At 37.3% G+C, this 24,470-nt stretch overlaps 1 protein-coding gene across 1 annotated transcript in view; it reads right to left on the bottom strand.

The window, feature by feature from the left end:
* TGFB2 (transforming growth factor beta 2) overlaps positions 1–24,470 on the bottom strand; it is a 99,432-nt gene that overhangs the window by 30,211 nt on the left and 44,751 nt on the right. Inside the window, exon 2 of the mRNA XM_003767713.3 lies at positions 1,521–1,684. Coding sequence (XP_003767761.1) covers positions 1,521–1,684 — 164 coding nt within the window. The remainder of the gene's footprint in view (positions 1–1,520; positions 1,685–24,470) is intronic.

The raw sequence follows: 24,470 nt of genomic DNA, 5'->3' as shown, positions 1-24,470 counted from the left end.
CAGCTGACCAATTCTACCCTGTTATCTTATGGGAGAAATCCTCGGAGCAGCTACCTTCCCACTGATGAAAGACTTCAACGTTGTTTTGCCAGCACAACACATCAAAAGGGAATTTCTATGGGCACTTTTAAAGGTTCAGAGTCATAATGCATAAAGGTACAATGAGCAAGTATATCCAGAAATGAAGTGGATGCATTCAAATTATATATTTTCTTGTCAGAAACTTTTTTTTTACCAAAGTAAACATAAAAATGTATTTCAGGGTATCAGATATTAGAATGGGTGATGGTGAAGATTTGTATACCTCCAAAAGAAAAAGAAGTCTTTCTCCTTCTGGTCCACTCTCCTTTCTTCTTTACTTCCTCTCTATCCATTTTCTTTGTCCTTCACCCCCATGTCTCCTCTTGATCCCAAATTTCCTCCTCACTTCCCTCCTCTCCCCTCCATCTTTCCTCCCTTTTCAATCCCTTTACTTTTCTTATATCAGTTTTGCATTTGTATCTCTGTAGGCAGACATTCCATGCTTGCTGATTGACTAAGTGATTGATCTCCTTATAGAACCAGCCATTGCCCTCTCTCTCCCCTTCAAATAGTTTTTATTTCTCTGGTTCCCTGCTCATATTCCTCCTGATTTGGGGATGAGATTCCTCTTAGATCAAGGATTATGTCTGGAAAAAAATTACAGAATAGGAAGGTACCTCGCCTAGAGAACTATCATTCTGTTGTATCCCCTCAAGGGATAGAATAATAATAATAATAAAGAGAAACACATAGATCGTTTTGCAGTTTAAAAAGTATTTTCATTTTGCTATTAAGACATGTTATTTTATCTGATTCTCCCAAGTACTCAATAATCAGGACAAGTATTATTTTTACCATTTTAAAGTTAAGGAAAATAGAACAGAAAGTAAAACTAATTAATAAGCAGCAGAATTACAACTAGGATCCAAGTTTTTTGAATCCCTGACCACTGCTCTTTTATAGAAACATTTGGTTCACTTCATGATGAAAAACCTCTTCATCCAAAGCTTCATAAAAGACATCTCTGTCACGATATGACTACATAAGAGGACATCGAGTCCAAATCTTCATTTGACAGAGGAAGAAAAAATAACTTTCCCAAGATTACACAGGCCATAAGCATTATTTTTTTTCCTCCCTTTCTCTCCTCCCTCCCTCCCTCCTTTCCTTCCTTCCTTCCTTCCTTCCTTCCTTCCTTCCTTCCTTCCTTCCTTCCTTCCTTCCTTCCTTCCTTCCTTCCTTCCTTCTTTTCTTCCTCCCTTTTTTCCTTTCTTCCTTTTCTTTTTTCACTTTTTTTTAATGTCATTTATACAATTTGGACTTGGGTCTTTTGTCTACAAAGTCTACCACTCTATGCTACTTCCCAATACTACAGTATAAAAACTCATGTATTATGCAGTTGATGTGATGGCCAAATTGGGTAAAAAAAAAAAAACAAAGTTGAAGAAAGAATTCTCCCATTAGTTTACAAATCATCCCAACTATCCCAGACAATTTACCTGATAGAGCTCAATCCGTTGCTCAGACACCCGGGCCTTAGGATTCTGCAGCCGAAAGACCCTGAACTCTGCCTTCACCAAGTTGGAAGCATTCTTCTCCATTGCTGAGACATCAAATCTGACAATTCTAAAGTAGGGCCTGTACAAAGTGGGCGGGATGGCATCTGTAAAAAGTTAAGGGAGTCACTGAGAATGATAATATTCATTGTTCTCCCCAAAAGACCACAGCACAAGATAGCCCTAGAGACACCATAAGGAAAATATCTGCAGCTTGGTTTGGGTTCCATTTGCCAATTTAATACTATTAACAATTTAACCAGGAAAAATAAGCATGTGCATTTGATTATGGGAATAACAGATTAATAGAGATTAACAAACCATTTTGAACTCTATTTGAGGGCATGCAGTTAACCCTGTCCTTTAAAAGCTGAAAAAGTAGTGGAAAATCCTAGACACTTATGAACTACAACAAGTGCACCACAGTTGATGGCTAGCAATGGCTGTCAGGCTTGCATACAATTTAATTGAAAGTGCCAAGAAAATAGCTTTGTAATGGCAAGCAGTTTGCCCTGTGTATTTTTTTCCTTGAAAGTTTGGCATCAAAATGTTCAATATTATCCAGGCCCGTATATTGCATCTTTTTCTGGTTTCAGTATTTTGGTCCTTTCTCAAACACACACACATACACACACACACACACACACACACACACACACACACAGAGTTAGAAAGTTGCCTGGGGTAATGAGTAGTTAAGTGATTTGCCTAAAGTAATATAGCCAATATAAGTCCTCCTTTGTTCTGGAACCCAAGTGTTGCTGACTCCTAGATCAGTTCCTCTCCTGTTATCCCATGCTACTCTTTCCATCTCATACCTATGATTTCATAGGTAACATTCCCTGCTATCTTCTGAGACATGCTCCTTCTTTCTATAAAACCTCACTTTAAGCTCAGGTTCTGTTTTCCCTATGAACCCTATTTCCTATTACTTTATTATTTTGCATCCATTAAGTATTTATATACATAGTTTATAACATATTCATTTAGACTCAATTTTAGACGTGTCCAGTTTACAAATGAGACAAAAACCTTTTTACTCTTGTCAAAGCCCATCTGGAGTATTAGTTTCATTATTGTGAGCATTTTAGGAACATTAATAATCTGGCCAATGTCCAGAGGAATAATTTTGTGGACTATTCAGTCTACAATCTAAGACTATTTAAGGAAGAGGTAAGAAGTTCTCTTTTATTATTTCTCACAGTGTATCTATACCAATACTCTGTATATAATGGGAACTCAATAGATGTTGATTTCCTTCTTAAACTTTTAAACACACATGAATTACTTTTTTAAAAAAATCCAGATACCTAGCTCTGTGAACTTAAGCAAGCCCCTTAATCTCTTTTGGTAACAGATTTCATCGTCAACAAAATAGAGATAAAATGCTTATTAATTTCTTAGTTTATTATAATAGCTAGGTGGCTCAGTGAATAGAGTACTGTGTCACCTTGGATAAGTTACTTAACCCTGCTTGTCTCAATTTTCTCACCTGTTAAATGAGCTGGAGAGGAAAATAGTAAACCTCTCAAATATCTTTGCCTAAAAAACCCCAAATGGGATCATGAAGAGTCAGACTCAATTGAAATCAACTAAACAACAAAGCGAGTATGGTGTGTAGCAGATGAAAGATCAGATTTAGGAAGAGCTGGGTCCAAGTTCTACAACTAAAACCGGACACTCAGGACCTCCAGGCAACTTTCTAATGCTCTAAGTTACAGCTGAATTGCTGATCTACACCAATTTTTCAATTGTTAGTTCATATATACCCATGAAATCACAAGTCTGCACTAAATGAATCGATGAATAACTGTTTATTTGATTATATAGGGGACTTTGAAGAACAGAGAGGTCCTCATAAGGATATCCATTTTAGTGGCGCAGATTAAGATCTGTTCTGCAACTTAGAGTCTTAGTCAGTTGCCTGAACACTTGAAAGCGGCACTGAAAACTTAAGTGATTTGTCCAAAGCCACCCAGCTAGTTCATGTTAAGAGCAGCTCTTGAATTTCCAGATTCCTGATTCAGAGCAGTTTTCTATTCCTTATTCTAAACAAATCTCTCAAGTAGATAGAAGGGGAGGAAAAGAGGGAAAGTGTGGGGATGGGGGAAGGGAAAGAGTTGTAGAATCATAGAGACAGAGTACAGAGAGAAAGAGGTTTATAGATGAGGAGAGAGGTAGGTAGATAGGAAGGGACAGATAAGTAAAGAGATAACTAGCTAAAGAAAGAGGTAGAAAAATAGAGAGAGATAAGTAGATAGACAAATAGAGAGATGGATGGACAGATAGATTGATAGACAGACAAAATACATAAGAGCTCTGTGATTCTGGGCAAGTGGGATGTACACTGGTCAGAGAGTTGGGTCTGTGATGAGGTCTTACACCAAATGATGAGGTTTACCATCAAATGTTGGTGTTCAGTAGCAATTCATATGTGAAGAATTCACGATGACTTTCTCCTTGCAAAAAAGTATCTTTATATATGAGAAGAGATTACAGACAAAATGTAAAGGTAAAATAGACACTTGGAGTAGTAAATATGAAATAGATTTGAGAGAGCATATAGTTATCAAGAAAGGAAGTTTTAACAATTAAAAAAGAAAAAGACAAGTTCCCTAAACAAATAACCAAGAGAAAGAGAATATGCCATGAGGTGGTAATATGCTACTGACTGGCAAGCTAAATTCAGACAGAAGTTTAGCACCCTAAAAGAGTTAGTTAGCTAGTTTAAGGAGACACCATGAAGTAGAATATCATGGCGGACTAACCCAAAAGGGATTCAACAAAGTTGGGATAGGCCATGGATAGATTTATAGGGGAAATTTAACCTCAGGGATTTGACGTTATAACTTGGCTTTCTGATTGGATATTGTAGATTGGGGTTTCCTAAGACCTCTATAAGGGTGGGAATGTAAGGATGAGATGACCCTCATGGAATCCCCTTCCCTGCTTGCCTCAGAGAGTATTATAATCTTATCAGTACTTCAGGCTTTCTCTGCCAATCTCCCCCCGTTATTCAGAACCTCAACACCTGGAATCTGAAGAGCTGAGTTCAAATCTGACCTCAGACTCAGACTAGGTGAGTCATTTAACCTTTGTAAAATAGTAATAATAAATAGCACTTACCTCATAGGGTTGTTTTTAGGATCAAATGAGATCATATTTGTAAAGTGCTACACAAAATCTTAAATCACTCTATAAAGAGAAGCTGCTGTTATTATTTTTTACCATTATTATTATGCTACTTCATATCTGAATATCCCAGATCATGTGGGTAAGAATAGATATTTTTATATGAATTCATATTTTACAAACATTTCATTTGATCCTCACAACCCTGCAGGGCAGATGCTTTAAATATTCCTGTTTTACAGATGAGGAAAGTGAACTTAGGAAAGTTAAGTAACTTGCATAACATCATACAGCTGGTGACTAGCTGACACAGCATTCTATAAAGGCCTGCTGCTATTATTGCTGAAAAGACCCGGATCCAGGTGACTCAGTAACACTGGTCCTTCTTATCCTTTCTTCTCATCCCTTACATTCTGGTGCTGAGTCTATGTCCCAACTGGGCCAGCTCAGGGATGGAGAAGGCTATGATATCAGGCAGGGAGCCAGGGAATAGACAGGGCAATGCCACAGGACATATGCGACATATCATATGTGCTAGCTGAAGTTTGTTTGAGAAACTGTCCCTCGGTGAAGGAGCAGCCTTTGCAGCAGTGTAGGGCTTCTCACTATTAGACAGCAGAAGCTGCAAGTGTTCTTTGAAAGAGCATCTTTAAGCAGTGGAACTAATTTAATATGTTTCCTGTTGTCAGGAAAAGTAAACAAGTCTTGTCTTTTATTTTCCCCCTCTCTCTTCTCTTCTCTCAATGGAACCTTACTGGCCAGCAGCACATGGACAAACACAATCCTTTCCTCACACACCATAAGCTTCTATCTTCTCCTTCCATCAAGGTTTGTAAATAAAAGCTCTGGAGATTTATTTTTATTCTCTTTTGTGTTTATTAAACTTTGGAGGGTTTTTCTCTTTCTTTCTGGTCTTGTGCCCATACTCTCTCTTATTATGGCCGCCTAAGACCAACAGGTCAATTTCCCCCCCACTTTGTAAGCAAATCACCCAAATGGCCTGTCATGGGCTTTGGAGTTTTTGAAGCCCTTATAGGCAAATATTTACAGGAGTAGCTTGATTGTTATTAAGTGCAGTTGTTATGTTCTCTATATTCTGGCAAAGGGCCCTCTCCCCCTCTGGCTATTATAACCATTTAGCCTTGTTTAGATTTCAACTCCTTGATAACACAAACCCAGATTTCTTCCCACCCCTTTATTTTATGAGTAGAAGCAGTTTATACATAAGGTGGAATGACTGCTGTGCAGTTCTGCCAGAGGCTAGCAACTTCCTGCCTGGGTCCTGTTGCAATGGTGGGATGCACATGCTGAGACAACAGCCAACCTACCCTCCAGCCCAGTTCCAAGCTCAGTGCACAGTGGGGACTCAATAAATATTGTTGACTGAATGACTGTCTACCACTTTCAACATTTGGGTTGCTGCTTTCCCCTGCTGTCATTTGCTTTAGGGTCAGAAGCCCCCTGCCTGTCTGAGAAACTTGAACAACCTGTCTGATGTTTCAGTATTTGAAAAGAATTTTTTTTAAACCCTCTCTGCTAATTGCTTTTGGCCCACTTCTTTGACCCTGCCCTAACCCTCTGGAAAGCTTTCTGGATGCTCAGTGCGGGAGGACCAAAACAGGCCTGTCAGAATACTGCTGGGACTTTTGAGGCCCACTCCCCCTACTCAGGGGCCTAGATGGGCAGGGTAGGGATTTAATGACTTGAGCATCACTCATCCATCCAGCAAGACTTGGAGGGATGGAGATTTTTCCTCTGCCTTTCTCCAAGAAGTAGTTTTTTCCCTTTCTGGAATGAGAGCTGTCCATATTGTTCCCTACAACCCCAACACTGGGTTATTGATCACAAGTCATCAGGTTCTTGACCCTAACCTTTTCTGATACCCCTACTTACCACTCTCCTCACTCCTGATAAACAAATATTTCCTCAGTCCTTTTAAGCTTATCTTTCAATTCTTAATTTTGATCCTTTCCCCACAATAAACCCCAAGTGGCCCCTAATCTTCCATATTGCCTTCCTACATACAGAACAGTAGCTAACCTATGGTCAGTGTTCAAAGTATGATTTGTGTTGAGTGAAATCAAAATAAGCAAAAAGTAAATAAAAATAAAAATCTCGGATAATTCATTCTTACTTTAGCCCTGATTTCCTGATTCAGACAATGGAAAACAACATGAAGAAACAGGTAAAAATCTAAACTGTCAGAATTCAAGGAAATTTTATTCAACAGTTATAAAGTACTAACTGTGTACAAAGTGCAGTGCTAATTAATGGAAAGATACAAACTTAAGGCATGGCTTTTGCTCTCAAGTAGCATAGAGTTGAGTAGAGAAGAGGAATAGTTACTAGGATAATTACAAAATCTACATAAAACCATCTCAACTAATGTTGTTTTCTAATATGCTAAAAATAATATGCCATTCCTTCTTCCCCTCAAGATGGCTCTTCAACTCCCTTTCCTAATAATACTTCTTCAGCTATTGTTTCATCTAGCATTGTGCTTTCATGAAAACAGCTCATGATAATAACAAGGCAGGACAGTTTGGGGAACAAAGCACCTATACTTAATGAACAATGAAGGCAGTTCTGTATTTCTACATAGTCTTATTCATTTAAAGTCCAAAATACAAGTTATGAGTTTACCATACATGGTTTCATTTACTCCTTATTTCATGTAGGTATGTAAAAATCTTGATCAGTCTAAATGTCTTATACTTATGACTCAGTGAACTAATCTTTCTGAGTTCAAATCTGGCCTCAAATACTTCCTAGCTGTGTGACATGGGCAACTCACTAAGTTTGCCTCAGTTACCTCATTTGTAAAATGAGATGAAGAAGGAAATAGCAAATTACTTCAATGTCTTTGCCAAAAAAAAAAAAAAAATCAAATGGAGTCACAAAGAGTTAGACATGGCTGAAACAACTGAATAACAACAGAATAGAATATGAAAAAGAAGACAGCTATAGTCTCTTCGGATTTATCTCTATAGAAAGTAGTAAGATCTTTCCATAAACAGTAAACCTGGAATTTCTGAAGAACTAGAAGTATGTAATAGAATGAACAACTGGATCTGGAGTCAGGGGCTCTGGGTTTAGATACTAGTTCTGCTTCTTCTATGACATTAATTTGCAAATTACTTCATTTCTCTGGTCTAAGCTTAATCAGTCATCTGCAAAATGAAGGCATTAGATTACATGACCTCTGAGTCCCTTGCTAATTTAAATCTATGGCCTTATTTTTCTAATATGATCTCTACAATAATATGGAGGATAACAATAATAGCATTTATATAATATTTTAATGTTTACAAAGCACTTAATAAACATTATCTCATTTGATACAATGCTGGCCAACATCCCTGAAAAGTGAGTATCATATTATTGCCTTTTTTTTTTAAAGATGAGGAAACTCATCAACAGAGGTTAAGTATTTTGCCTGTCTTGTCCAGGGTTATACAGTTAGCAAGTGTCTGAAGTCAGGTTTAAACTCAGGTTTTCCTGACTCCTGGTCCAGCACTCTATTCCCTGTACCACCTAGATGCACAGCCTTTAAAATCTCACAATCCCATTAATGGCCTCAGAGCTTCAAATACACAGTAACTGGTAATAAATTCCTGCTAAAAGGTACTGAGGCACACTTATTCCCAACCCCATAGAACTGACATGGCTACATGACAAACAAAAGATGCCACATTCCAGGGCCAGGATTCCAAGAAGGGATGGAGAGTCTGTTAATACTTAATAAAGATCACGAATCACTATCTAATCTTGCCAGAGGAGCTCATCAGAAAAAAAGCAATAAAAACATATAAATATACATGTAGCTGATTTTTACAATGTACTTAACATGCTCTTTATTTGTGCCTCATAACAATATTGTGAGTTATTCCTTTGACCCAGCAATATCACTACTAGATCTGCATCCCAAAAAAATCATAAAAAAGGGAAAAGGACCTATGTGTTCAAAAGTATTTATAACAAGTCTTTTTGTGCTGGCAAAGAAATGAAAATTGAAGAGATGCCCATCAATTAGGGAAATGGCTGAACAAATTGTGGTATGTGAATGTAATGGAATTCTATTGTACTATAAGAAATGATGAGCAGGCTGAGTTTAAAAAAAAACTCTAAAGATTTATATGAACTGATGCTGAGTGAAATGAGCAGAACCAGGAGAACACTGTACACGCTAATAGCAATATTTTATAATCATCAACTTTAATAGGCTTAGCTCTCCTAATAAATATAATGATCTAAGATAATTCCAAAAGACTCATCATGGAAAATGCTAAGCACATCTAGAGAAAGAACTATGGAGTCTGAATGCTGATTGAAGTATATTATTTTCACTTTTCTTTCTCATGATATTCCCCTTTTGTTCTGATTCTTCTTTCACATGACTAATGTGGAAATATGTTTAATATGATTGTACATGTATAACCTATATCAGAATGCTTTGAGAGAGTTAGGGGAGGGAAAAAAATTGGAACTCAAAATCTTATAAAAGTAAATGTTGAAAACTATCTTTACACTTAATTGGAAAAAATAAAGTGAGGTATTAAGAGGAAAATACGTTGTGAGGCATTATTAGATGTGGAAATTTATTTCTAGTGATTCTAAAGTTTCAGGGAAGAAGGTGAATGAATGAATTTTTTTTCTTTTTTTATCTCTTCTTCCAATTATGGTAAGACAAGGTAAGAAGATCCAAAAATGGTTGGACTTTTTTTTAAAGCTTGCCTTTTATGTTACTTTTTGAGATATTTACAACAACCCTATAACACAAGTCCTACAGGACCCCATTTTACAATAGGAAACTGAGGTTCAGTAAAGTTAAGCTATTTTCTGACTCAGAGTCCAAGGCACTTTCTAGACTACTACAATGTATTTCATGAAATGGGAATGAACTATAGGAACTTTTATATATTAAGGGAAGTGAATGTCTGATCCTGGACAAGTATCTTAATTTCTAAATGCCCCAGGTGCCCAGGAGAACAAGTGGAAAACTCCCAGGATTCAAAACAGCCAGAAGGCAATGGATGAACTCAAAAACAACGTTCCTAATCCTGGCATTTCCCCTGCTAGCCAAACACTGTGCTAAAGACTAAGGTTTGATTTTTCCAGCACAGGATATGTGACTCCAGAAAGTTGGGTTCCTAATGAGTGAAGAAGTGACACTCATATGAATCAGGAAGACCATATTTAACTTAAGAAAATGTACAGCCCCTGAAGGTGAGGGTTGCTTGGTTTTATCTTTGTCTCTCTCATGCCAGATCAAAATCTGATACCAGGTAAGTGCTTAATGAATGCTTATTGAATGGAGGGGGACAGGGGAACAATTTGTCAAATTGACCAAAGGGAATTTATACTTGAAGAAGAAACAGAAAATGCATATAATATAGTTAATACATACAATTAGGTCAAAATTTTAACACAAGGCTGGTGACATTTCTAGAGATCATGAAATTAAAAAAAAAATTGGCTCCAGGAACTAGGGAAATGTTTACCACTATTTTCCTTTTTTTATTCATGGATATAATTTAATAAGAAGGAATTCTTCCATGATATTTTTACTAGAAGAATTATTTTTTAATTAAAGTTTTTTTAATTTTCAAAATATATGCATAGATAAATTTGAACATTCACCTTTACAAAACCTTGTGTTCCAATTTTTTTTCGTTTCCCCCTCACCTAGATGGCAAGTAATCTAATATATTAAATATGAACCACAATTTTCCAAGAAACCAAATAAACAAATAGAAATTCTGTACCTTTGATTTATCTTCTATTTCTTATTGGAAGAATAAACATAATTTTTCATTCATTTCCCTTCTCTCTCTTTTTTTTTTTTGCCTCTTTTCAATACTGTTCCTTTCTTTTTCCATATACTTTTCCTCATATCCAAATTCCCCAGTAGCATATTCCCCCACAGTATGGCAAAAGACTTTCCCCCTTTGAAGCACTCCATAAGAAAATAGATTGAGCAAGAAAGGGTTAAACTTACAGCCAATATCAGGCGAAAGAACAGCTATGACTAGTTGAATCCAGGTTTTTAACTCTTGCAAGAAATTCTCTCATCTACTGGTCCACTGAGATCTCTTTGTAGCCCTATTCTATGAGTCTAGATAGTGTGGCTTTCTTGACGATCTCCTAGATCCCTGTTTCTGACCTCCATTCAGGAAATCAGGGAAGATCCTATTCCTTTGAAAACTTGGACAGCTTGATGGTACAAAGGAGAAAGCAATGAACATGCAGTCTGAAAGACTTGAGCTCAAATACTTTATTAGTTTTGTGACCTTAAGCATGTCACTTAACCTGTTTACTCCAGTTTTCTTGACAGCAAAATGAGTATAACAATAATAGCAGTTGTGAGGATCAAATGATTAATATGTATAAAGCATTTTGAAAACCTTATAGTGCCACATAAATGCTAGCTATTATTTTTTATTATTACTAGGTTATCCCCAGAATTTGGATTAATTGTCCCAATGGCAATTAGGAAGGAGAGGCAACATGTGATAGCGGAAAGAGTACTAGGTTCAGAGAAAGAAAATCTAAGTTTAAATCTTCCTTCTTTTATTGTAACATGAACTTTGGGTTCCTAATCTGTAAGATGAAGTGATTGATTTGTACTACATGACCTCTAAGGTCCCTGTTGGTTTTTAATCTATGATCCTATGAGGCTTCCCTTAAAACCCGTATATGCTATAATGCTTTCACTCCATAAGGGAAAAAATAGGCATGACTTTCATATTGAAAGGTTCATCTTATTATGGCTTATTCACTTAAGTTCTTTACCCTGCCTGACATCACAAAGCATGCCTTTAAGAATTAGCATAAAAGTCATCCAGAAAGCAATGGATTATAGGAGAGGCCATGAAAGACTTCCTCCCTCAGAAAGGTGTTTAATTCTTCATTCCAACAATATTTAAGGGAGTCCTTTCTAAAATTTTTCCACGAAGATCCAACTCTTTAACTTATATACCTACATACTAATCCAATAATCCAAGAAAATGCATCCATTAAATTGAAGGCATAGAAAAAATTGGTGTTAGTTTGGAGTTTTTATAAGGTGATCTCAGTTTAATAGTTGATCTCAGCGTAAAAGCAATTAAGAGGTGATTTCAATTCAGCCTGTGTTGTACTCAAGGCCAAAGACTTTCTGAGATCATCTGAGGATCCCCATCAAACCTCCCAGACCCTTGTCCCCCAGCTCCAGACCTAGGGGGGGGCCACCTGTGTCTCTCATCTTTCTGATATAAGCAGGGCAGCTCTGATATACATCTTTCTATAAACTGCTGAACTCTCCCTCTGGTTCTCTAGGGATTGCCATGGACTTCTGACATGCCTCAAGGGAGTGGTGACTTCTCATTTCTGACCTCCAGTGCCTCTGAGGAAGCAATTTGGGGTTCATTAGGAACCCGCTGGAGTGAGCAAAATGAAGCTGCTCATGTAGCGGTCAGGGAGCGCAATCACCTCAACCTCTGCCTATGTTTGCACAAACACAGCCAGCAAGAGAGCAAGACAATTGTGTTTTGGGGTTTTCTGAAATTTGTCTTGGCACGCTGGGTATGGGTTTGATTTCACTACCACATCCCAAGCTGTGCTGACATTCAAGTCACAGTTATTTAACACAAAATGACTGAGAAATAAACAGTGTATCAACAGTGGTTTCTGTTTGCCACTTGGACCATCCTTCCCTGTTAAATGTAATACAGCAGTGCAGCATCTGTAATTTAAGGCATGAGCCTCCAAGGCTGGGAATGTGTCAAACTCCACAAGGCAATGGCACGGACAAACCTAATTGCAACAATGCACAGCTGATGCAACCCAGCCCTTATGCTGCTTATGATGGTGGGTTCTACAGGGACCGGGTCCTTCTCTGAGTGCGCCATAAAAAGGCAGCTGAATCATTCTAAATAGCTTTCTTTCTACACATCAAGCAAAGGGATCCAAGTCAACTCTTGGATGACTACCTGAATTCTCTGATGTCTATCAAATTTATCCCAAGGTCAAATATAGGTTACTTTTGGATATCAATCAATATTACATCCATCAGCAAAGAAACACCAGATATGCAATCAAACAGAGAAGCCTTGCAGTTCTAATAAGAAGGCACACAACTGGGGTTGAGCTGCCAAGCTGAAAGCCTTGCTAGATGATAGTTTCAGAAAAGAGATGGTAGGTCTTCGAAATGGAACATTAGGCTTCTTGTAATCTTTTTGGCTCTGAATGATTATAGGATATTAGGTGTAGAGCTAGAATGGAGCCAAGAACTCATTTTGTCCAATCCCTTCATTTTATAATTATGGAAATTGAGGTTCATGGTATTTATATGACTTACTCATGATTAGCTAAGATCAGAAGCAGAATTTGAACTCAGGTCTTTGTGAACTCAGGTCCTCCGCCTCCAAAGCCAGCATTCTTTCTATCACACCATATTAACTCATAATAATCTTTAGAATGATGATGATGGTTTACTCCCTAAAATATGGAGGAGTTACTGTTAACAGGTACCACTTAAAGCAACTGCTTCTTGTATTCTCTTTTTTCCCCACCTCTGTTCTTCTTCCCCCTCTCTCTTTCCTTCTCTTCTATTCTCTTTTGGAGTTATCTACCACCAAAGCTTGAAGGGACCTTCAGAGCCATTTAATCTAATCTTCTATTTCAGAAGAGAAAATTGAAACAATTTGTCCAAAGATTTCAGTTTTGCTCTTCCTAAGTTTTATGACTACCAACGGCATTCAGTGGCATCAACTCAAATTTCTGACTCCTTTGAAAGGGAGGGCTTGTGACCACCACTATCACCCTACCACATCTATTTTAAGGGATTAATTGCACAGACTCCAATTTTGGAATTATACTCAGTCTCCATATAGATAAAATTGAGAAAAATAGAATCAATGTGGATTCAATTAATGGACTAAAGAAAACCCTGTCATCCTATTACTCTTCACAGACTAGAAGCACAGATTCTTTCCACATATGAAAAAACTCAAGCCTAGAATATTTCCAAAGTCTCACAAAATAACAATGGCAAGATTAGGATTATAATTTCTAACCTGAAACTTTTTAAATTTGCTTAAGAAACTAATTTTTAAGATCTTAATTATCTTTAAGAAGTGAAATGGGGTGAAAAATTCTCCACTCCTTCCAACATCACCTTAATGGCTCAATTTAAAGTCTTAAAGGTATCTAAAAGGTATCCAAAGATTGGGCCTCTAATTTTCTTTCTTCCTTTTTAGCCTGATTCATTTTTCTTTCAGGCAATGTGCTGGTGCACAAGGCTGCTTTGCCTATGAGTAGTGTGTCACACCCTCATCAAAACTCAAGCTGGAACAAAAACTCAAAGAAGTTCATTCAGAGTTGAAAGTGGCCTGGGGGCCATCTAGTTTAATCCATACCTGAGTGGGAATCCCATTGCCGACATTCTGGGCAAGTGGTCATTTGGCTTTTGTTTAAAGACCTTTTATGAGGGGCAACCCAAGTATCTGCAAAAGCAGAATATTCCACTACTGGAAAGCTCTAATAGCTACAGTTTTTCCTTACATTGAGCCAAAATCTGCCTCTCTGACACGTCCTCCCAGCACTCCTAGTTCTATCCTCTGGGGCCAAGTGGAACAAGCCTAATCCTTCTTCACCCTGAGAGTCTTTCAAACACTTGAAGACAGCTATTCTGTCTCCTAATGAGACTTTTTTTCTTTAAATTAAGTAGACCTAGATCTTCACCTGACCCTCAAATGTCATAGTGTTGAGTTCTTTAAGGATTAAAAATCAGCATAAATAGGAGGATTTTAAGAGAGCATCTAAATGAATAAATGGTAAAGTCAAGTTACCAGGCAACAGAAGACAGTGTTGAGAAAGGGGGACAGAGTAGGATATAATTGCTTAGCTAGCCATTGTCAGTGAAAGATTATTGAGAATAAAAGAACTATTTCAAGGGCAAATGTTCCAATTTTAAAAAAAAGAAAAAGAAAAATAGAGCCTGAAAACTATGGATCATTGAACTTATTAGTGGAGGTAAAATCAGTGAAGACCTAGAAAAGTAGTGTTCATCATGAACAGGTTCTATAAGACTAACTAGGTAATGCAGTGGATGGAGCACCAGCCCTGAAGTCAAGAGGACCTGAGTTCAAATGTGGCCTTAGACACTTAACACTTCCTAGCTCTGTGACCCTGGGCAAGTCAGTTGACCCCAACTGCCTTAGCCAAAAAAAAAAAAAAAAAAAAAAAAAAAGACTAACCTCATCTCTTGTTGGTTAAAGTTACTAAAATGATGAATTACAAAATTTTGTAGTATTGTTCCTGCTATATCTTTGAAGCTGTATACTTCTGCAAAAGCTACTTGGTGGTAAGTTAAATAGAACTGGAGTGTTAATTATTGGTCCCCTGACAATTAGAAAAAACCCAATTAGAGAGGCCCCAAGCTGATGACAGTAGAAAAGAGATACTTCAGTCACCCCTAGAACTTTAGAGGGAAGATGTGGCTGCTGGGCTCTGGGAAAGTAAGTCAGAGCACATGTGTTAAGTAATATTTATATGTATACATGTTGTCTTTCCCCAGTACATTTAAGCTCTGTGGAAGAAAGGATAGTTTCATTTTTGGTTTAGTATCCCCAGTACTTATGACAATTCTTAGCACACAGTAGGCACTTAAAGATATTTATTGATTGCTTTATAGAGAGCAGATCTCTGAGTAAAGGAGACGTGGATTTGAATACCACCTCTTCCAAGATCTGGCTGAATGATCTTGGGCAATTCTAAGATGTTAAATAAATGGCAGAGTAGTTACTTCTTGCTGTTCTCTGCTCTGCAGAAGCTATATCTGGAGCATTTTGTTCTAGGTGAAACATTTTAAAGACACTGATCAATTTGTGAGTTTGAGAAGAAGCAAGTAAGGTATCTGGAGAGCCTAACATATGAGAAGAATTTGAAAGAACTGGGGATGTTTAGAAAAGAGATGACTTGTGTGGGTCATGATAACTGTCTTTTAAGTATATTAAAGGATATCATGTGGAAAAGGGGGTTTTGTTTGACCTTGCACGAGTGAACTATCAGTAATAGGGAGAAGATGCAAAGAAGCAAATTTAGGATTGATATACAGGAGATTTGTTAGAATTCTACACAACTAAAACTATGCAAAAAAAATGGCTTCTTTAGGAAGCAGAGGGAATAGTTCTTCAAGACCTTCTGGTTCATTTTAACAGGGATTGATATTCAGGCATGGATTGGTAGATTAGATGAACTCTGAGGTCCCTGAAGGTTCTGAGATTCTATGATGCTATGAAGCAGCTAGGGAGACACACTGTTAGAGCTAGAGCTTGAAGTCAAGAAGACCTGAGTTCAAATCCTACCTCAGACACTTACTATCTGTGTGGCCCTGGATGCGTTACTGCTTGCCTCAGTTTCTTTAACTGTGAAATGGGAATAACGATTTCACCTACCTTCAAGGATGGTTGTAAGGATCCAACAATAAAATGCTTAGCACAGTGACTGGCACATAGAAGTCACCATGGAAATGCTAGATTGTTATTTTTTAATTGCTTATTCAATGACAATAAGTTTTTACATCTTTTATTTTTTTGGCAAGGTAATTGGAATTAATTGGAATTGGAATTGCCTAAGGTCACACAGCTAGAAAGTGTTAAGTGTCTTAGTCCAGATTTGAATTCAGATATTCCTGATTTCAGGGCCAGTGCTCTATTCACTGTATCATCTAGCTGCCCCTAAATGCTACAATATTGCCATCATCATTATTATTACTATGAAAAGCTCAGCTCAAGACCCAGATTTGTTACTTAGTAATTGAGTGAACTTGGACAAAGTTATTTCAGCTATGGAGTCCTATTTCTGAATCAGTAAAAAGAGAGACAGAGACAGAGAGACTAGAAGCAATCTAAAGCTCCTCCCAGTTCTAACATTCTATATTTCCTCACTTAAATAGTGAGGAATTATCAGATGAAACTAAAATGTGTGGTTTAAACAGTTGAACTTAATAGGAATTCTCGAGCTTAAAGGCTTCTCTGAGGTCATGTAGTGATCTTCCTTCTGAAAGATGAGGAAACTGAGGGCCAGAGATGAAGCCATTTGCCCTGGGTCTCATGGGTAGTGTAGTCACTGATGGTGTTAATATTGGAACTTAAGGCTCTGAGTTCTGAGTGTTCTCCCTCTCTTTCCTCTTGGGCAGCAGCCACTGGAGTGGGATCTATCTGGATCACACATCATGTTAATTTATAATCAGAAGTGCTGTATTCAAATCTGAATTTACTACCACTTACTACTCATATGAGCTTGAAAAAATAACTTTAAAATCGCTGAAAATAAGGAGTCTTGAATTATATGGCCTATAAGATCTCTTGTAGCTCCAAAGCTACATAAGCTACCCATAGTACCTAAACCTCATAGTCAATAATTTCAACTTCCAACATCAGTGAAAGAAATAACCAGAAAAGAGAAAGTCACAAACTACCACAAGCTCTCTATGAACCTATTCAGAGGAGCCCAAAGTTAGAACTTAAAGTAGCACATGAGGTTAAAGGAAGAAAATTCCTATCTGTGTAAGCAGCATTCGTACCTGGAAGGGACAGTTTTTTTTTTTTTTTCAATACAGGAACTAAACCAACTACTTCAAAATAGGTCATCTGAAGCATCTGAAGGCCTATTTGTTCTTCTGGAAAAATGCTTGCCCATGCAACTATGATATAAAGGAGATGGGGGAGAAGATTGCCAGGAAGGAAAATATGGTTCCCAGAGAGGGAATGTAAGTGTTTCAAAGGATGGTGGTTTAGTTCCTTACAAGGAATATTAAAGTTTCAAAGGACAGTGGTTTCTTAGCATTGGTAGAGGTATTCATTAAGGGTGTTCACTCTTCCCCCATCCTGTTTGTATTGGCAACAGAGCCATGGGCAATTAAGATATGGGAACATAAAGGAATTATAGGAATCCAGATGAACTGTGGCATGAAGAGTTCTGGCAGCAAGCCAAAGGTGTTAGGCTTGTTTTAAAAGATCTTATTAATTTGGGTGCTACCCTGTTCTCTGTTTTTTAAGCCCTTGCCTCCATTTATGGAGAAATTCTCCTGTCTTCAAAGTGAGAGGTGCTGATACAAGACAAGAGTTCTGCTAGGTACTTGGAAGATTCTTGAAGCATATGTATTCTTTTCAGTTGATTTGGCTGGCCTGGAGCAAAATATGTGGTTTGGTTATAAACGATTTTCTAAGCTTTTCTCATTGTGCGTGGAGGAGGCTGAAAAATAGCCAAAATGGTATACAACAGGATTCTTGCTTTCCAAGATTGAAATGCTTCTCAGGACATTTGGGGGGCACTAAATAGGCTTAGAATAAGTTTTATGGCTATTTAGTCTGGCCTATAGCCCCTAGGAAAGAGCTGCCTAAACATCCAAAAGGACAAGCCCCATATTATCGCAGTTCCTTAAAATAAAAAATAAAAAAAAAGGACTGGGAGCTCTCCAGTGTTAAGAATAGGAGAAGGAAGAGAAGAATTCCTTGTGAGAAAAAAAAATACTTTTCTGCTGTTTGGGGGAACTTGGATTCTTTATACTACCAGCCCCTTTGACTGTTTTGGCAGCCTTCAGAGGACTTTAGATCCAGGGGTCAAATCTCAGGGGGCTCCTGAAAGTCAAGTTTGGGTAATCTCCTCCCTGCTTCCTTTCATCCCTGAAGGCTGTTTAGCTAGGACAAGATGAGCTATTCTTCTTCCTCCCACCACAAGAATGTTCATGTGATGGAGAACCAGGTGAGATAATCCATTCTAAGACCAAATAAATTAACTTCAATGGGTCTTTTGATTATAAAACTATTCTATAAATATTTTAGAAGGGAAGAGTGGGATTGAAAGGTGAACCAACTATAACTGCCCTTCTCAAATAAATAATAAATAGATGTATGTGTATTAATACACACACACACACACACATGCAGGTCAAAAGATATGTTTACACATACACAATGCACCAAATAAAGTCTTATTCTGATGCCTCATAGGTAATGATGCTGGGTTCCTAAAAGCTAAATCATTTGAACCCAAACTCTAGGAGGGCCTACTCATTTGAAAAGACCCTGAATATGGGACCACTAATGATGATTTATGATCCAAGGACAAGGCCAGTTAGGATTCTCTTCACCAGAAGGCTGATTAACATATGGAACACTTTTTAGCCACAAGAACTTGTCAAGACATTCTATCTAGTAGATATGGAAGAACTGGGATATATATCAGTGAAGGGAGCATCTACACCACTGAAGTCACTGATCCTTAGAATAAAAATTAATACATGTAGGGCAGTTTATCTATAAATATATGTGTATATAATTGCCTAAACATATCTGTATGTGTGTGTGTATATATGTATGTATGCATGTGTGTGTGTGTGTGTATGCTTAGGCAGTTACATAGTGCAGTGGATAAGGAGTCAAGAAGAATGATCTGATTCAAATCTAGCCTCAGACACTTACCAGCTATGTGACTCTGAACAGTCACTTAATTCTGTTTGCCTCAGTTTCCTCATCTATCACATGAAGTGGAGAAGGAAATCGCAAACCACTGCTGTGTCTTTGTCAAGAATACACCCAAAAGGATCATGAAGAGTCAAACATGACTGAAAACAACTGAACAATATATATATATATATATATGTGTGTGTGTGTGTGTGTGTGTGTGTGTCTGAGTGTGTAAATTAACTACAGAAAAATGGATGCATGACAGTGTGAGATTATAAAGGATTAATATTAAGACTACATAACTTTCCAAGAATATCCTGGTGTGAGCACTTAAAACAACTTCAGCTCTTTCTGTTTAAGTGAAACAAGCCACTGATGACAATAAATTTAAATCATATGGACTTTAAAAGTTAGCAGTGATCTAAAGTTTTTCAATTCTAAATGGTCATCTTGTTTCAATTTAACAACCTCCACTGATGGAGATGCTATTACCACCTGAAGCTACCCATTCCATTTGTAAATAACTCAATTATTAGGAAGCCTTGCATGTATTGAACCCAAATTTATCTCCTTGTTACAAATTCATAAGATTTAGAGCTGGAAGGAAACTTAAAGATGAGCTATCTCAAATGCCTCATTTCACAGTTGAAGAAACTGAGGTCCAGAGAAATTCCCTGACTTATCTACTGGAAGAAAGTAACAGAGCCAGAATTTGAACACAGGTCCTTCCATTATAAATCCAATACCCTTCCCACTGTATAATACTGCTCCTATTGGTGCTAATTTGGCCCTCCGGAATTAGATAGAAGAAATATAATCCCTCTTCCACATGACAATTTTTTTAATGTATAAGAGTTTCTGTCTTGCTTTCTACTCTCTATCGAATTAAAGTCCTATCTAATACCTCACTGTTCCCTCAAGATATCTTTGTTCTTGAAGGTTTTGCTAAGAAAATGACACCAAGAGGGGCAGTATCTCCCAAGCTGTGAACATAGAAATGATGAAGTATTGTCCAAGGACAAGCCTAGGTCAGAGAGTTTTATCATTAAATTGTCCACGGATCAAGGAATTCATTGGCTGCTATAACTTATAGAGATCATTTACTCTATAGTATGGAAAGCAAGGTAACTGATATCAGCAAAAGACTCACAGGATCATACATTTAGATCTGGTCAGTAAAGGAAACCTTGTCAAACTCCCTCATTTTACAGAAAGGACAAGAAAGGCCCAGGGGTCACAGAAGTAGTCAATGGCAGAACCAAAGTTTTTGAGTATCATCTCTCCCCTAAATCATTTCTTTTCCAGGTTAAATATTCTTCTTTCCAGTTCTTTCAACTTTCTATCCATGTTATCCCTAAACTAATATATCTGTTAATAAAGACTAGATCAAATGCCAGAAGGATTTTAATAAGATTTTTAAAAATATTTCCTTTCCAGTAAGCCTGTAGTCATAGTTCATTAAATCTAGTCCTGGAGTCAAGAGGATTTAGATCCAGTCTATACTGGCTGTGTGGTTCTGGGCAAGCCCCACAGGGCCTCAAGTATCTCTCTCAGAGTATGAGCTGTGCAATATTCAAAGATATGTATTAATAGAGGGGATTTTCCCACTAGAAATTGTCTACAGTGATGAAATCACAGATACAGAAACAAACAAAACAAAAAAAGATAAACGATATAAATATCATAGAACTACATTTGACAGGTAAGGAATATGAGATTCAGACAAGTTAATTAACTTACTCATAGATACATGGCTACAAAATCTCAGAAGCAAGATTTAAACTCAAATCTATTGACTGCATCCAGAGCTTTTGATGCCACAAAATACTGCATTGACCAGTTGCCAGAAGGTCTATAATCTGATAATAAAGTTGTCCAGGTTCTGGATATTCCAAGATATCACAGGGACTAATATAAAAATCACCAAGAAAAGGTAATGTGGGATGGCTATCTGGGTGCTACATTTAGAATCATGAAATCTGGGCTCTAATCACATCTTATATCATTAAACTAAATGACTTTGGGTAAGCCACTCAGACTCTCAGATCTTTATTTCCCTTATCTGCTAAAGAGGGGGATAGCACTCAAATCACCTATCCCCCAGGATTGTGGGGAGAAAAGTGATTTGAAATCTTAAAGCAAGCAATCAACAATTACAAGAACTTAATTGTATCAGATATATTGGAACCCTTGGTTTACAATGACAAAAATGAAATTATACTTGCCTTCTAGGAAATTACATTCTATTAGAGGAAATGTGCATATGTAAGAACATGCAAAATAAATTATAGCAAATAAATATGCGATACAATGATTGTGCTCATTTTTTCAATCATGTACAAATGTCTTTCTGCCACAGGTATCAATGTAATATTGAGCTTTGAATTTATTTCATATGAGAAATCCATAAGGAAATATTGGTAAGCTCACCAAAATCACGCAATAATAACAACAATAATATAGCACCTACTTTGTGCCAAGTACTGTGCTAAGCACTTTACAAATACTATGGCATTAAATCCTCACAACAAAACTAGGTTCTGTTCTAAACAATTATTCTCATTAATAGGGTATAGTGACTTGCCCGGATCAGCTAGAAGTATCTGAGGTCACATTTGAATTCATGTCTTATGACTGGCAGCTATTCTTGGTACTCCATTCATAAAATACTGGTTTGAAGTCCGCCAGATCAAGGAGGAATTTTGCATGCATGGATTTGGACAGATCTGATGTTTTCCAATTCATATCCTAAATAGAAAGACTGGATTGGGAGGGAAAGGTCACTGATAGTTCAGTAATATAGTATCTTCCCCTATTTATTAAATGAAGAAACTGAGACTCAGGCAGTTTATGTAATTTGCCCAGGAAATGGGAACTGAATCCAAACCCAAGTCTTCTGCTTCCAAATTCAGCACATTTTCCCACCATTTCACAGGAAAAGTTCTTTTGGGAAGGATCCCACCACAGATTCTAACTCAGATCTACACAGGAACACAGACTCAAAGACAGTCTCGTGTCCCTGGAAGTATGAGTGGCTTTGGTACCCTGACCCCTCTCATGAAAGTATCCTTATTTCAGAGAGCTGTTTCTGCTGCCAAGAGACAGAAGCAGCCTTCAGTGCCAAACACAGATATCTGGAGAAGCAGAATCTTGGAAAGAGGTGAGTGGGAGAAGACAGTATGTACCAGGGATTGCTACCACCTCATTCTGACTCATTTCATTGGAGCAGACCAAGCTATGTAACAGTTTACAACACCCACCTGCCTGGTCTGTACTTTGTACATCTGGGGAGACAGAGATGGGGGTAGGGGTCCATTCCACAGCAGCTGCTTTAGCAATCCACAAGACCAGTTAGCCCACAAAAGCACTGAGTCCAGTGGTTGATAGATGGATGAATGAAGTGATATAGTCCCAGTATTAGGTCTAGGAGGGAAGAACTTGGGGGCCCTTAGAACCAACTGCTCTCTCCAGTAACTTGGGGACAGGAGGAAGTGGGTTCAATAACATGCAGCAGGAGCCATGCCAAAGAATAAAGAATGCTATTTTAATAGTAGTCTCATCCTCATTCACTGCCTGACAAGGGTCTTCCTGCTTTGATCCCCCATCAAAGGTACAGAGATATCTTCAACTATTCACTGGGCTATCTCTCCAGAAAGTTTCTAAATGTTCAAAGATAAAGACCGATAGAAGATCTTTAAAAAAAAGTAGCTCAGTCAATCAATTAGCACTTACTAACTCCTTAACTATGGGCCAAGCTCTGTGCTAAATGCTGGGGATAAAAAAGAAGAAAAAAGAAATACCTTGATCTCACGAAGTTCATAATCTAAGAGGGAGAGAGATGCAAACAATTATGTACAAACAAGAGACATACAGAATAAGTTGAAGATAATATAGGAAAGGCACAAGGTTTAAAGAGGATGAGGAAATCTTCTGGAAAGTGGAATTTTAGCTGAGACTAAGTCAAGAAAGGTATTAGTAATTAGCACTTGAAACTTAATTAGTTCAAATTAGAAAGAGAAGGCAGTTAAGGGGCCTATAATCAGAAAAACTGGAGTTCAAATCTATACTTAAATATTTACTAACAATGTAATCCTGGACAAGTCACTTCATTCTGTTTACCTCAATTTCCTCATCTGTACAATGAGCTGGAAAAGGAAATGGAAAAGCACTCCAGTATCTTTGTGATGAAAACCCCAAATGAGGTCATAAAGAGTTAGACATCACTGAAACAATTTGAACAACAACAAACTAGGGTCTGTTGACTTTGTTAAAAAAAAATTATAACTATATTCCAATATAACAGATTTCCTTTTTTTTCTGTTTTATTTCTTGGATTTAAAAACATTATTTTGAGAAGGAATTCATAGAGTTCACTAGACTTACAAAGGAGTCCAGAGTCTCCAAAGTTAAGAATGACTATGATCAATACAGCATTTATTAAATAAATGCTATGTACCAGGCACTGTACTATATATAATACTATATACAATACACTGTGCTAGATGCAAGTAATAAAAAAGAAGCAAAATAACAGCTCCTACACTCAAAGGTCTTGCAAAATATTAAAAAAAAGATACTAGTACAAAGATAAATGTAATACATAAGGTAGTAGAAAAATCTAAAACATTCTAGAAAAATTTGAGGATGGAGAGTGGGCTTCAAGGGAAGTCAAGGAACAAAACTTTTGAAGAGACATCAAGCCTCTATGGGCTACTTAAATACAAATGACACTTTCAACATCAACTTAAGAAATAAGAAGCATCCACTTTCACATGTTATATATGTGCCATAGGAAAAAAAATGTAATATACTGTAGCTACATCAAGCAGGCTTATGACCTGAGACTAACAAATTTCTAGCAATATTTTTATGCTATCAAATGAGCCAGTACTCTATCCTAAACCATCTTCTACTCCCTCATAAATCCTTCCAATGACAAGTCTTTGGGAAAATGTTTTAATTCCCAATGGAGCATTTCATCTTAATCCTGTCTTGATGCATTTGCTTAATAAAGCCAGGACATGTCTAAGATGAATGAAACGATTACAGTTTCATAGCAATTGTCAACATTTTAGCTTCAAAGGTTAGTTACTTCCAAATTAACTAGAATGCCTCCAATGGGATATCTCCCTGCTCCATTAACCGGAGCATTAACTAGTCATTCCACCTATAGATTTTAGTTTGGCCATGAAATGTAGGGATAGAACTGATGGAGATCTCTAGAGATGATTTTTAAAAATTTAATTATTATATCTTTGACCCTATGATTAAAGTTCAGATTGAATTCACTATGAATAGTTTTGAGTAG

Source organism: Sarcophilus harrisii, chromosome 4, assembly GCF_902635505.1.
Source record: "Sarcophilus harrisii chromosome 4, mSarHar1.11, whole genome shotgun sequence".
Classification (NCBI taxonomy): domain Eukaryota; kingdom Metazoa; phylum Chordata; class Mammalia; order Dasyuromorphia; family Dasyuridae; genus Sarcophilus; species Sarcophilus harrisii.
The sequence above is the reverse complement of the archived record's forward strand: the minus strand, read 5'-3'. Positions and strand labels throughout refer to the sequence as shown.